General features: G+C 41.6%; 1 protein-coding gene across 3 annotated transcripts in view; it reads right to left on the bottom strand.

The window, feature by feature from the left end:
• Positions 1-9,311: 9,311 nt before the first annotated feature.
• Positions 9,312-15,229, bottom strand: part of CTTNBP2NL (CTTNBP2 N-terminal like) — a 45,200-nt gene continuing 39,282 nt past the window's right edge. For all 3 annotated transcript variants that reach the window (XM_063143221.1, XM_063143231.1, XM_063143241.1), the window contains exons 4-5: positions 12,576-12,683; positions 9,312-11,917 (exon numbers count right to left, since the gene is read on the bottom strand). In XM_063143221.1, the coding sequence (XP_062999291.1) occupies positions 10,451-11,917; positions 12,576-12,683 (1,575 nt within the window). In that variant the 3' untranslated portion in view covers positions 9,312-10,450. The remainder of the gene's footprint in view (positions 11,918-12,575; positions 12,684-15,229) is intronic.

Below are 15,229 nucleotides of genomic sequence, written 5' to 3'. Positions count from 1 at the left end.
CACTCATAGTTCATGATAACACTGGGGATGAGAGGCATAAAAAACAGCTGGACAGTTTTATGCTTGGCCTGGACCAACATGGACCATATACTTTGCACTTGGTGGGGGTGGGCTGTCTGGTGTTACATGCCTCTTTCTTCTGTTCTCCTCCTATGTCAAATATTATTCTAAAACAAAGTGAGTTTAAGGCTGTCCATCCCCATCGCCACATAATTAGGTTTTTCTTTAACTGAATTTCTAGACCAGCTCCCATCTTCTGCCCTGTCAGTGTTCAAGGCTGGGGGGGATTCAGTTACACATTCTCTTCAGGATGGAATTATTTGGCTGACATAGAGCAATGGAAGCAGCTGATTTTGGAATTTCTCCTTTGCAAGGTGCAAACTCGACACATTGGCAACCTAGAGTGTCCCTCCTGAGATTTTATTTATTTATTTATTACATAAATAAATAAATGCAGGATTTTCTAGACAAATACAGGAACAAAACATGGACACACTCAAGAGCTGACAGGGAAGCCATGCGCATCAGGGAAAGAGGGCATTTTACATACAAGGAATGGTAACTCTGTTTTGCAAGTATTGGCTACTATAATTTGATTTCCAGGAGTAGTCACGCTAGGCTATTGCAACAAATCAATGAAGAGTTTTTGTGTTTTTTTGGCACTTTAAAGATTAAAAAAAATACTCTGGCATAAACTTTCAAGGATTCTAGCCCATCTCTGATGAAGTGGGCTATAATCCATGACATATTAAGACAGAATAAATTTATTAGTCTTTAAATTGCCACAAAACTCTTTGTTATTGGGATGAAAGGTAGGAATGGAAGGACAGGCAATTTTCTCTTTTAAGAAGACCATAATATCTGCTGGAGGGCCAATCCTCATCCAAATCCTGTAAGCCACAAGTGTCTAGAATAGGTATGGAACCCATCCAAGGGTAGAAAATAATCACAGCAAACCGGCTTGGTGCAGAATTTGCCTGTACTGTGTTGTGCTATGTCTGGACAAACTCCTCTCAAACTTCAGGGAAGGTGCTAAAGTGCTAATCTGGGAGCAAGAAAGGGGAAAAAGCCATTTAGATAAACCTTCAGTAACCCTTTCGTCACCATTCTGTTCCTGAAGATTATCCCTGAAGTAGGGACTCCTGATTTTGTAAAATCCATCCTGTTGTTTTTCTTTTGGTGGATTGTGCAGTGTCTGTTCACAGGCAGATTCAATTTTTCCTCATTTTGCAGAAAAATATGTAAATAATTCCGTAAGTTTGTAACAATTTACCTAATTTATGTTAGTATGCAACATTTAGAGTATCAACCCCCATTCCATTCCACTTTTCCCTGCATATATTTTCTAGCATGGCATATGTCTCAGGAGAAACACGTGTATTTGCCTGCGAATGAATTTGTGTAAATTTCAGTTAAAAAGAGAGTAAAAATCAATCAATCTGGAAGTCTGTGGATTCCACATGGCCTGGGCAGGCCAGTCTGCAGTGGATTCCATAGGGCGATTCTTAGAATCTGAACTCATTTTACTCCATCTTGAATTTTTCCAGCACTCCTACCCTGAGGTTACCTTCAAAATTAGCGAACGGATTCTACCCATTCAAGCTGCAGAATGTGTCTGATCAATTTTTAGAAAGGAAAAAAAATGTGTGTGTGTTGCACATGGAAATGGTTATGAATCCATATGCACAAGTTTACACAAGAAAGGGAAAGAGTGGATTGAGTTACCTCAGAATCAATGCTTCAGTAGAATAATATGTATTTCAGAGCATTACCATGTGTGGTGAAGAAATGGATCACATCCTACCACCTTTGCACACAGCAGCAAAAACAACTGACATTCTTAACTGGAACAGTGGACACATTTACCTCACTATCTAGGAACATAGTGTGGAGACAACTTCTGTGGGACTGATGTTGCTTGTGAAAGATGGGACGGGTCTTCAAGAGCTGCCTTGTGAAACTGGAAGCTTGCACTCTCATGGGTTCGGGGCCTAAATAAAACCTGTCTTGTCATCTCCTCTCCTTAGCCTAATTTCTTTGTTTCTCTGCTCAGAGTTGGGGGCAGAATACCTCCTTTTGCCAGCTGAACAGAATTAACAAATATCTGACCAAACAACACTGCCCTCTCCTGACCACTCTATGCTTTGACAGACCTTTCCACCACAAGAGGTCTCTCTGAATACCTCCATGGACAAGAACAGTTAGAATTGTGTTTGGAAAAATATGCCTTTGCTGCACCTCTGACTTTGAATATAAGCTCCTGACTTTCTGGTGATGAAATAATCTAAGCAGCAGGGATCTGGGGGAAAATACTGTTTAAATCTGAAAGCCAAGTCAGTGGACAAGGTCACTATAGTTCTTTTGGAGTTGCTTAACTCAACACACACATAGTTTGCCACCAAAGTGTGAGCTTTCAAAGTGCATTAGTTATCACATTTCCATGTTTCTGTGTCTGTCGTTTTGAAAAGTGGTAGCTTGAGAATTAATGTAACAGAATGAATATCGCGACCCAAGTGAACTTTGTAGCTAACTATTTTGAGGTTCCCTTCTTTTGACTATTTTATGTGTTGATTTCCTTTTCTTTTTGTGCAAGTATTGAACCATCACTTTGGCCTCCAGTGCTCCCTGATATATACTCTGCATGTCATGAGTCCTTTTACAGCAGAGTAAAATACCAGCCATCTCAGATACAAATGCAAGATCTCTGATATTGTTCCTGCTTCTAGTACTACAAAGGAATACTTTTAAGAAAATCCCCTTTCTTCTAGAGCATTTTAAAAGCAGTTGAAATCCTGCTTACTGCCAAAAGATATAGAAATAAATTTGATAGAAATCTATTTCTAGTTACTGGGTTGTTTTTTTAGCAGTGATTTTTGTTTTCCAAGCAGATTTTTTTGATGATACTACAGTTAAGGAGAAATAATTTATAGAAAGGCTGCTCTCTAGTGGATATGCTGTGAAAATATCATCAGAAAAAGTTTGCATTGGAGAGCTAATTAGTAGCATCACAATATATTTCAGTATATTAATATACTGGCAGAATGGCTTAGGCCACAATCATCAGGGCTGAGCTATACCAATCAGCAGCCTCTACTTCCTTTGGCTGAGGGCTGCCCATAAAATCTCCAACAGCTCAGCACAGTAACGGCTTCCAAGGTGAAACATCCTATAATTCTGGTTTAAGGGTTGTAATTTTCAGATAAAATCATGAGTCACAAACACAAGAGACTGTCCAAAACTAGGTTATCCAGCTTCTTAATCCCTCCAAGAACTTCATATGATGAAGAATCACAAGACACTCATTCAACCCATCATCATTTCATCTCCCTTCCCATCTCCCCAATATCCTGTTGTCAACAGTTCCTACTCCAGCCTTCTCCAACCTTCTGTCATCCATAGGTTTGGGGACTACAACTCCCAGCATTCCTGACCAATGGCCATGCTGGCTGGGAGGTGAAGTTCAAAACATCTGGAAGGCACCAGGCTGAGGTGGCTGCTCTACTCCCTCCCAGTATTGACTCCTTAGACTCTGGATAGACTGATCATCATTAGCTGACACCCACAGATTGTAGATTGTATGCTGATGCTATTCTTCCACCTTCCATTCTCATGCTTCACTCCGCCTCCCAAATTCAAGAATGCAGAAGGGAAAGTGCATGGCTGGCCCAAGACATTTTGCTGCTTGAGGCGTAAGACAAGATGGCACCCCCTCCACAGTCCACATGGAGAAGCTGATTGGACTGGCAGTAAAACCTTCCTTCAACAACTGGCAGTGGGGTAGCTTCCACCATCATAACGAAGTAGGGATGGGCAACCCCCCTGACATCTGATCCGGGGAGTCCACTATGGGGAAGTTCAGGCTGCTTGGGCCCCCACGGATTTCCCTGGAGCCCTAGCACAGCTGCTGGAGTTTGTGGGGTGGCTCTCCAACTTTCAGAAAGGAACGATAGACTTATGGGCAGCTGCCATGAGCCTATCACAGGAAATTGCAGCTGTAAATAGCATATTTTACACCATTTGTGGCACTAAAGCATTGTAAAATCACCATTAGCCTATTGCTCCTTTTTGAAATCCCTAGAGTCACTCCGCAGGAACTCTTAAGGATTTGGAGGTGAGTGAGGCTGCTTTGCTACGAACTCTGTGGGTTGGATTCTTTGGAATCCAGCCTCATTTGAGTCCATGGTGAGGTAGAAAGCTAGTTTAGGGCCCCCAGAATAGGCTGCATGGCAGATATACCTCTGACCTCCAACAGAGCAGAAAAGCCATTAGGCGGTCACTGTTCCTCCCCAGCATCTCCAACTTGAGACAGTTGCTTCACTCTGCCTAATGGTAGGGCTGGCCCTGAGAAAGAGATCGAGTGATGCCTTTGTTAGATACCTGGAATTCTATGATAAGGTGACCATATTTTGGATGATCGGTTGGCGGGGGGGGGGGAAGAGGCATGGTGCTTTCCTTCCCTTCTCCAGTTCTCTGATCCTAGCAGACTAACTGGGTGTTCAAAGCCAGCAGCCACTATTGGTGCATACTCAAATTTACTTTAACCCCTTGCTCTCAATGAAACTGTGGTTGATAGCCTAAATTGTCTTGAACTGAGAGTATAACTACAGAATACCCCTGCTTCAAGCAATCAACAGCATGCGGCATGAACCTGGGACCTTTAAAGCAATTACAGGGCTGCCCACTGTATATAACCATTGTCTCATGAACATGGCACATTTTTTTTGCACCACTACCCAACAATTCTAAAGTGGAAGTGGGAATTCAAAGAAACATCAGTACACACATGCTTCTTCTTTAGTGTATTCTCTGATACTTGATGCTCACCCAATTTCAAATCGAGCAGGCCTGTCGCTACTCTTAAAAAACATTCCATGGTCATGTACTGCAGTATAGTGTTCTCGCATTCAAAAGATGGTTGCTTTGAATATCTATGCCTGAAGAAGAGCTGTAATACAAAAGCATATGCTTTTGATGTCGGTTGGTCCCTTAAAAGATAATGGCAATCTCCTTTTTTCCCTTTGAGAAAGGAATTTTGAAAAAACAAATTATGGGGGGAAACAAATTATGGGGGGAAAACAAATGGGTGGTTTGTTAACCATGCAGTGGCTTATTTCACCCTGAACAAGCTACCTTGGGAACTCATAGTTTGATGTTGGGCTATTCAGGGTGGTTAACAAGCCATCCTGTGGGAAATGTCCAAGGTTCAGACAACATGCTAACCAATGATTCAACAAACCACCCATACTCAACCAACCGCTATCAGTTAGTGTGTTTTGTGCACAGTCCCAAAGTACAGGGGGTATGCTTATTAGTTAGAATCATAGAATAGTAGAGTTAGAAGGGGCCTATAAGGCCATTGAATCCAACCACCTGCTCAATGCAGGAATCTACCTCAAAGCATACCGGACAGATGGTTGTCCAGCTGCCTCATGAGTGTCTCTAGTGTGGGAGAGCCTACGACCTCCCTAGGCAATGGGTTCTATTGTAACAGTCAGGAAGTTTTTCCTGATGTCCAGCTAGAATCTGGCTTCCTGTAACTTGAGGTGGAGCTTGTTATACTGCAGAGACTGAAAGTTGCACTATGGAAGGACCAACTTACTCTATCAGAGAACTTTAGGATCCCAGTTTAGACCATTCACCCAATGCAGGATTGCATCATTCTGCCCGACAAATGGGAAGGACCTATCTTTTAAAAGCTATCACTTAATATCTTGCCACTCTGCATCACCCTCAAGTCACTGAGTGTTGATGCAAAAGCGGCTAGCAACTTGTGCAAGTAGGAGTCCCATTGATATTTATACCCTGATTACTTGAGGCCATTTCACAGACATAGTTTTTGAATGGAAGTAAATGACCTGCACATTCTCTTTGGTGTTCTCCCCCCACCCCCTTGCCATATGTCCTAATAGGAAAGATGCAGTAATATTCCACAATAGTGGCTCTCCAGGAAAAAGGACTTACCCAGAGTTGGAAATTCTCCCAAATTAAGGGGGGGGGGGGGGGAGATCTAGATGGAGAAAAAACATTCCAGAACTGTAGTCTAAAATTCAGAAGTAATTTTTTCTTTTTTTTTAAAAAAAAGGGGGGGTGGAGGGGAAAAAAGGCAAATACACAACTGCCATAATCAAGACAGAGATGCAGGTGTATTTCCAACACAAGGTGGCACAAGAGTGTTAATTTTGCACATTCTTGGGAGTGGAAAGTTATGACTTTCAGGGACAGAGACCTGATCCAATTGGAATAACCTGCACTGCGCACTCTGAACACAAGAGTAAATGCAACAGGAAGGAATGAGGGAACTCCCTGCTAACATATTCAGGCAGGTAAACAAACCTGGAGAAAAAGGGTCTAAAAAGTCTAGGCATTTAGCCAAGGGTCATAGTGCAAGATGTTTAAAAAAGGTTAAACTTATCTTAGGTTTTATTTCCTTGTCAGAAACCTATTTTTAACTTGTGCCAAACAAAATTTTATTTCAAAATCCCAGGCTCTGCATTGTATGATAGAAAAGTTCTGATCTAGCTCTGTAAAATGGAGCCACTCTTTGTTTCATTGGAAAGGACAGTCAACTTTAAGCCAGATGTGCTTCCCCACCTTCTTGTCACCTGAGAAATTACCAGAGGCAAAAAGAACTTCTAGTGTTCTGCAAAAGACAATCCCTAACCCTTCCCTTGGCTTAAGGTAGAACAGAAACTAATAGGAACCGTGTCTGCAACTGTCTCTTTGCTGCTCTTCTCATAATTTCAAAGCTGGTTCAGAGTTGCTCTGGGGTTATTAGGAATCACAGCTCTAGAAATGGCCTGTGTTAAGTAGCTTGGTAGTTGAGATTAATATTTTCCATTGATTTGAGCACAGCATGTTAGAAAGTGATGGGTGGAACCTTAACAAGCTTTTGATGTTGTAAAGAATGTTTTGCAGCATTCCAGACTGGGGTGAGGACTTTGCATAAGGCAAGTCTGTCTCCACCCCCACAAGAGGGAAGGAAAACAGGTTAGCTGCTGAAGTGTGATCCAACTGATGAACCTGAGCTGGTCAAATGTCCCTTTCCCACCCGCCCAAGTCTTGGAACCTGAGCAGTAGACTTGTATTAATGAAACTGGATACTATGTACATCTGAGAACAAGCAAAGTTGAGAATAAACTGCAGACTGGAAGACACACCTAATGAACACCCTTACTAATGACCAAGTATTTCCCAAGTCTAGAAAAAAGAACCAACCAAGAAAGGAGCTGGTTCACTGCTGCATGATGCAAGGTAATATATTAAGTCAGAATGTGCAGCAGAAATGAAAGGTGGTGGATTCCTATTCAAAGGCAGCTGACGAGTTGCCATAATGTTATGTTGTGTGGTGATGGTTGTCATAGATATCGGTATACCATGCTCTAATGGATTATTAATTACCAGGTAAGCATTTTCAAACTAAAACATAACTGGTATTCACCACAATGGTACCAAGTACTAGTAGCTTTCCTGTTTTACTTTTAGAAGCATTATCCTACCTATATTGTTAGCTGTTGAAGGCACATTTTCCTATATGTAGTGCATTTATGTACTAATGAAATGCCTACGAACTGCTAGTGTGAACACTTCATGAATACGCAGTAAATGCTTTAAGCAGCCAAACCTTTAAAATATGTCCTTGCACAATATTCACATCATAAAAATAAAACCCTTTATTGATAGTATGAACGTTTAACGTGTTTAATGCTGCCAGCTATAAAAATGATAAAAAGACTTCTGCTTCATACATTTGACTTTACAAATATACAGATGTTAATGAACAATTAATACTAGATTATACAGTTTGAACTTCATTAAAATCCTGTTAGCCAGTGACAAACCTCTCTAGCAATGAGTGATTCAGAGAAGATTAAACATTTTGTTTCCAATGTCTACAGAAAACAAATTCTAACCCTAGAAGTCTTACTGGATTAGCTGGAACCACTTTAATAGTTGTGCTTAGTTTAATCTCAGAAGATAGACTACTAGCAAAAATACACATCTCCTCTTGCATTCTCCCTTCCCACAATCCATTGTAGAATACAGTACTCAGTGCATTTCCTAATAAAATTCATTATTGTATATAAATCTCTATAGAGTCATATTATAAAGAAAGGATACAAATTAGTGTAAACACAAGGAAATACTTTAAGGGCTGCTACATTACCCTCCTTTTAAGATTAGAAGTGATATTGACAAGAAACCATTCAGCTGTGCAACCCTTATTGAAAGAAACCTGTATTGCACAACTGAACTGTTTGTGTGCTTATCAGAATTGTTTCCTATCTATAAAAGATGCTCAGGTATTGTTAGTGTAAGGGCTAATGCAATCCAACGGCAATAATAGTACACTGACAAAAATTTAGGAGGGGTATGGTCAAGACTGAAGGACTTCCTATATCAGTGTGCTTGAGAACAGCATAGCTTCAGAAATATCAGCCACTCTACTAAAATATTTCAATCTAGCAATTCCATACAGGGAAAGATTAGGAAGTGAAAGTCTAACATCTGGACCATATATAGTGGTGTCTTGAAGCAGCACCAGTACATTTTTTTTTATTTTGTAATATGTATTCAAGAGCTTTGGTCTAGCATCTCAAAATGATGAAGCAGCAAGTGGCCATAGTATCAGTAGATCATATCTGGCAAGAATGAAAAATATGACCTTGTAGGGGTCAGGTGGAATGTCATGCTAGTGGGCATCTGCTAATATGATGAGACTTTCTTGCTATCTCCTTCCTCCATGCTTTCCAAAAACCTACTCCAGAGGGTTTCCTAGCCCTCCAGAGCAGATTTTGAGGGTGTGTGGGATGCTGTGGGATTGCCTTCCTCTTAGTTCCACGGAGAGAATTGCTTCAGTCGGTGGAAAAATAGAGTCAGATCTAACTCTATGTGTATTTGCGCAGATCGATTTTTGGGGGATATTTAAATGCTTTTACTCAAGGTCATACTATAGACAATTGACTCTTAACCTTGACCATGTTAGGGCAAAGGCAATTTCAGACATCAATAGGATAAACTGTGGGTTTGTAGCGAGGGTCAGAGAATACAGTTTTGCCTAAAAGCTGTAACACATGCACAGCACATTTCATTAGAAAGAAAACTGCTTCAGTCCTGTATTGGCCCCATGTTACTGACCATCTTTCCTAGGAAAACAGCTTTTCAGAAATAGGTAAAGCCTAAAAAGTAGCTTCATAAGTATATTTCCTCATTTTCTTCATGAGATAAGCATCTCAGTAATATAATCACATCATAATGCATAACATGTACATCTCTCTTTCTCTCCCCCCACACACACCACACACACACACACACACACACACACGTACATATGCCTATGTGCATCTCTATGGGAAAAGTTAATGATTTGGTTTCCAGTACTGCCAAGAGGACAGTGGTCTTGTATGAGCAAACACAATTTAGTCAGCAAGACCTATGTCAGCTTGACAAACAGTATTATTACATAGTGAGCAATTTTTAAGTTATTGCTTTGGATCACTCTAGTATCGATCCTGTCTTTCCATTGTAAAAACCTGTATAGAATTTCTAGCCATTTCTTGTTTCAAGTAATATTAAGATCTTTAAGCAAAGATCCTCTCAGAAGTTCTACACACAACAGTAGAATGCGTGAAGAATATTTTTTTAAAAAACTAACCCAACACTTCAAGATTTCGTCTCACCTATTTTATCTCTATTGAGAGAAATATGTAAGGAATGGATACTTGACTGGGGAAAAATTGGCACCCTGATTTTTTAAAGCACCCAAAGGTGTGTGTGTGTGTGTTTTTTAAAAAAACCAACCACTGGTATATCATAGGAAACGATTGGGTTGCATAAAGCTCAGCAACGGGGCCAAAGTGCACCTGACAATACATTTACATTAAATGACTTTGTTCATAGCAAGGAAACAATTGACCAGTCTAGCGATCACCTTTGGAACATTTCCTTTTACAGTACACTGTTAACAAAAATATTGGAAAGGATTAAGAACAGTGTTGATTTCAACATTCATGATTCAGAGAAACAGTGCTTTTTGCAGCTGGATGATCCCTTCTGGTTTTGCAGAGAATCACATTCATATCTGCAGGCTTAAGCTCAGGCACTTCTTAGAAAATGTCTGTCTGGAATGGAGGTTTGCATGGAGTGTTCTTTTGTATAATTTAAAAACAAGGGTTTTGTTGTTATAGTCCACCGGTCAGCTCCCAGCATGGGAAATCAACTGCTTCTCTTTGTTTGATGTGCCTGCTGCCATGAGACACCTCAAGATTCTAGTGTTTAAAGGTTGTACACAAGTCGCATTATTTTCTACGTAATATAAAACAAAGGGAGATACACTAAATGTGTTATACAAACAGATGTTGTTCCTACCCAAATAAATAACATGGAGAGGATAAGACAGGGTTTCAGATCAAGGAATGACAAACACTTGGAATGTTACTTTCTACTCTAGAGACTAGCTATTGGTTGGCAATAAAATTTCAATTTCTTTCCCATTGGCTACAACAGCATTGCTTGAGCAGCTACTTGCCAAGTCCACAGGAGACCCTAGAGAGGAAGCCTGAGAAGAGGTTTTAGCTGGTGGAGTGGGAGTGGCTGGAGACGGAGCCAGACCAGGTTTCTTTGGAGGAATCGGTGGAGGATTCCCTCTTTCTGCTCTGGGTATGGTTGGTGACTTAATTCCAGGTGACAGTGGACTCAGCGGGCTAGAGACTTTGCCGGGGCTAGACTCACTTTTGGGGCTCATGGCATTGGCAAGGTTTCGGTAGTCTGTGCCAAAGGGTGAGCTGTTAGGAGAGACTGGCTTGATAGGACCCTGCTGACTGGTGAACCTGGACAGAACCTGAGTAACTGTATTGCGTGCGAGCTGCTTTGCGGCAGAATTATCAACAAGGGTGGGTGACAGATCCCTGGACGGAGGACTCTGGAGGCCACTTGATTGGTGATCTTGATCGGCTTGGGACTGGAACTTGTGACGAGCAGCATGGAAGCGCTGATTGATTCCCACTTGGTAGGAAGATTGGTAGCTGGGGCTGCTGGCTGATGTTCCAACCAAACGTTTAGTCAAGACTGGAGAGGAGCATGGGGAGGATGTCAGAGATGAAGAAGCTGTGTTGCTTGGAGATAAGGATATCCCACTGGAAGGGATTGGTGGGACTGAAGGGGAAAGTGACTCTGTTCTTACTGGGGAGCTGCTATTTTCTATGGCAGTCTCAGTAGTTGTTCCAACAGACTTGCCCTTCTGCAGATTATCTAAACTGGGCTGACCTGACTCCACACTTGTTTGTACATCAGCATCACAGTGCCCATTTGCCTTGGCATAAAGATAGGGAGCTGTAGCAGAGCTGGGGGTTAACATGTGTGCCACTCTGACAGTATTTCCCTGGCTGGAGCTTTCTGTCAAGGAACTTCCTGTCTGGCAAGCGACTGACCTGCCTGAAGAGCCCTCTGTGACAGTAGCTGTGGACACCATCGGGACATTTGGTGGTGTGTTCTCAACCTTGTTGCTGCCAGCTTTGTAAGAAGCCTCTAATTCTTTCAGTGTTTTCTTCAGATTCTCTACTTCTTCTTTCAGGACCTTGGTGCGGTTCTCTTCCCGGTTCAGTTTAGCTCTCAGTTGCTCCCGTTCAATGTCAAACTCAGATAGCTGCTTCTCTACCTGTGCCTCTATTTGCAAGCCCCTCTTCTTCTTGGCTGCTAGCTCCTCCTCCAGGTGGATCACTTTGCTTCTTTCCTTCTCCAGCTTCATGTTTAGTTCCCCAAGCTTCTGGCCCTCCTCTGCAGCTTTGGCTGTGGCTTTCTTGCACTCCAACACAAGCATGGAAGAAAGCTGCTTGTGGTGTGTGCGTTCCTCTTCCAACTGGCTAGCCAGCTTTTTCTGCTCTCTCTCAAACTTCTTCACCTGGGACTTTTCAAATTCCAGCTAGAAGAGAAGGTAAAAGAGCTTACAAAAAAGTAGTAAAATAGTTTAACACATACTCCACAAACACAAATGCGCTCAAAGTCAGTTATGTCAGTTAATGAGAGAGTGAATGCAAGGATCAATCAAATGAAACAAACCCTAAGATTTATGAATAGTCTACACTACCAAACAAATGCATGATTATGGAGCACATACGTTAACCACAAAGTGTAAAGCAACTAATAATGTGTGTGAATTACAATTACTAAAAATTCATGAGCCAAGGGAGACATACCGCTCCATGTGGTATGAACACAGGGAGCAGGAAGAGGGCAGAGAAGACATTTTGTCTACCGTTAGAGCGCACGCTGCAGATTCACATGGTAAATTCATTAAATTTCATAAGTATTACTTGCTTTATATTCTCAAATTACATTGCTTGCTTTAAGTCACTTTACAGATTTCTATAAAGTCTGAATTTTATTGTCCGTTGAGCTAAATCTGTAGTTTGATAACTGAACACAAATCCCAAGTCTAGGGTTCTCTGCTTGTAGGCAGAGAATTAACTTTCAAGATACAGATACTAACCACCAGCTTCCCCACCCACAGAAAGCGTGTTCTCTGTGTTAGTAATTAATCATTGCTCTGCGAGAGCTGACTAACCAGTGAGAAGGCATACCTGTTGTGTAAGCCGCTCTCGCTCCTTTTCCAGCATGTATGTGACATCATCTCCTTCAGCAGTATCTTGGGCGTGCCGCTGCCTTTCTTCTTCGAGATCCAAGATTACCTTTCCAACAGAAAAGAACACTATCACATTTAACAGTAAGAATTACAAATGTATCCAGATGGGCAGGCCAGGCCCCTTTCTGTCCAAAGCAAAAAAATTAAGCAGAACATTCCAATAGAGATTCTCAGAATCCTTGGCCTTTACTTAATGAAAAGATTCAGCGCAACACTCATAAGGACACTTGGTTTCTACAGTCTGTTATACAAATCTAAAAACCTTGGTCCTGCTTACATGATTCTGAGCTCAACAAGACCTAATGCACAGAAGCAAATGCTTCAACTAATGAGCTCTTCAGGATGCAGACTACTATTTTCTGCAAAGAAAAAAAAATCAAATATATTTTCTAGAACTTTATTTGAGCAGCATTTGATAACAAATAGGAAATTGGTCCAGCCAATTTATTTCTCCACTTGAAAGCAAAATTAGAACTTAAAGCAACTACTTGCAATGAGGACTCAGCCAAGGACATCCTTCACATTTTGTGCTGAATTATAAGAATAACTGATATTCTTTTAAGCCATAAAAGGCCTATACAGTAAGTCATCACAAGGTGACTTACTGTATAGTAACTTACGGTTACTATAAGAATATAGTAACTTATTCTTATATAAGATGACTTACGGTAGTAAAACATCTTATATAAGAATACAGTAGTGTAAGGCTTACTACTTGAGATCTTAGAGACAGATTTTGCTCATTTTTGTTTTAAACTGAAACTTGAGCAGTGTAGACATGCAGAAAATTTTGAAACGTTGAAAAAGTTAAGAGCTCAAGCTTTGGGCAGCTCGGCAAGAGAAAAGGGAAAGGGATGAGGCAAAGGAGAGGTTAATATAACCCACAGTGTGCGTGTAATGTAACATGGGACATAGTGTGTGTATATGTATGTAATAATGCTTACTCCTGTGAATTCTTAAAGTGCTGGGCCAATGAAAGGACAGGCACAGAATATTGGGAAAGGGGCTGAAGAAAAGTGTATTGGTGATAGTTAGAGGAAGAGAAGCTCAGGAGAAAGAGCTGAAAGAATACTAAAGGGAGTTGAGAGAGAAAAACAAGAGATGAAAACAGATAGACAATTGCAAGGGAAAATGCAGGTTGCTTACCTGTAACTGTAGTTCTTCGAGTGGTCATCTATGCATTCACACATATGGGCTTTGCGCCTGCGCAGAGACCAGACCGGAACCTTCTATAGCTGAGTGGAACGTTTTTGGCGGGAACCCCTCCCCCACGCTACCGCGCATGTCCATGGGGTTCCCGCCCTTACCTCAGTTTACAGGAGTCCGACATTGTGCCCCCATAAACATGAGTGTAATAAAATAAAGTACATTCCATAATATAACAGTGTTATTTTTAAGTCTCACACCACCAAGTGGGGATGGTGGGTGGGTTGTGTGAATGCATAGATGACCACTCGAAGAACTACAGTTACAGGTAAGCAACCTGCATTTCTTCTTCGTGGTCTCTATGCATCACACATATGGGCGAGTAGCAAGCTGACATACCTTTGGAGGTGGGTTGGTGCATCATCTGAAGATCTCTGAAAGCACTGTCCTCCCAAATGAGCAGTCCTGCCTCGCACGGGTGTCCAAACTGTAGTGCTTGACAAACGTGGATGGATTGGACCACGTTGCGGCTCTACAGACTTCTGCCAAGGGAACACCTCTGGTGAAGGCCACCGATGTTGAAACAGCTCTGGTGGAATGAGCCGTCACAGGTTTCACTAACTCTAATTTAGAAATAGAGTAGGCCAATTCTATTGTCTCCACTATCCAGCGTGACAACCGCTGGCAAGAGACAGGGAGTCCCTTAGAAGGCTCACCATAACAAATAAACAATTGCTTTGTTTTTCTAAAAGTCTCTGTCCTGTCTTTGTAAAAAGCAAGAGCCCTTCTTACATCGAGAGTATGCAAGGAAGACTCAAGAGGTGTAGTTGGATTAGGAAAGAAAGCAGGCAAAGTAATATGCTGGGACAGATGAAAAGTAGACACTACCTTAGGTAGAAAGGCTGGGTCTGTGCGTAGCACAACCTTATCTTTGTGAAAGATAGTGTATGGGACATCTATCCTGAGAGCTTTAAGCTCACTTGCCCGTCTTGCCGATGTAATGGCTACTAAAAAGACAGTCTTTAAGGTAAGCAACCTAAGGTCTGTCGAAGCCATGGGCTCAAAAGGCTTGCGTGTCAATGCCTGTAGTACAACCGACAGGCTCCATGGCGGCACGATACTCTGCACAGTCGGTATCGTGTTCTTAAGACCTTTCAAGAATTTCTTGGTTGTTGGATGGGTAAAAGGTGTAAAACCATCTATACCCTGGTGAAAAGATGTAATCGCAGCAAGGTGAACCCTGATGGATGCGAGCTTAAGTCCTTGCTGGAAGAGTGTCAATAAATAATTAAGGATGAAAGACAAATGGCAAGATTCTGGTATTTGACCATCTTTTGAAGCAAAGTTCTGAAATCTTTGCCACTTTGCCGCATAAGTCTTTCTTGTGGAAGGCTTTAGTGCTGCTAATATAATGTGGTCCACAGTCAAAACTCTGGTCCCAGAGGA

Source organism: Elgaria multicarinata, chromosome 1 (assembly GCF_023053635.1).
Source record: "Elgaria multicarinata webbii isolate HBS135686 ecotype San Diego chromosome 1, rElgMul1.1.pri, whole genome shotgun sequence".
Lineage (NCBI taxonomy): Eukaryota > Metazoa > Chordata > Lepidosauria > Squamata > Anguidae > Elgaria > Elgaria multicarinata.
This window is presented reverse-complemented; position numbering and strand designations above follow the sequence as displayed.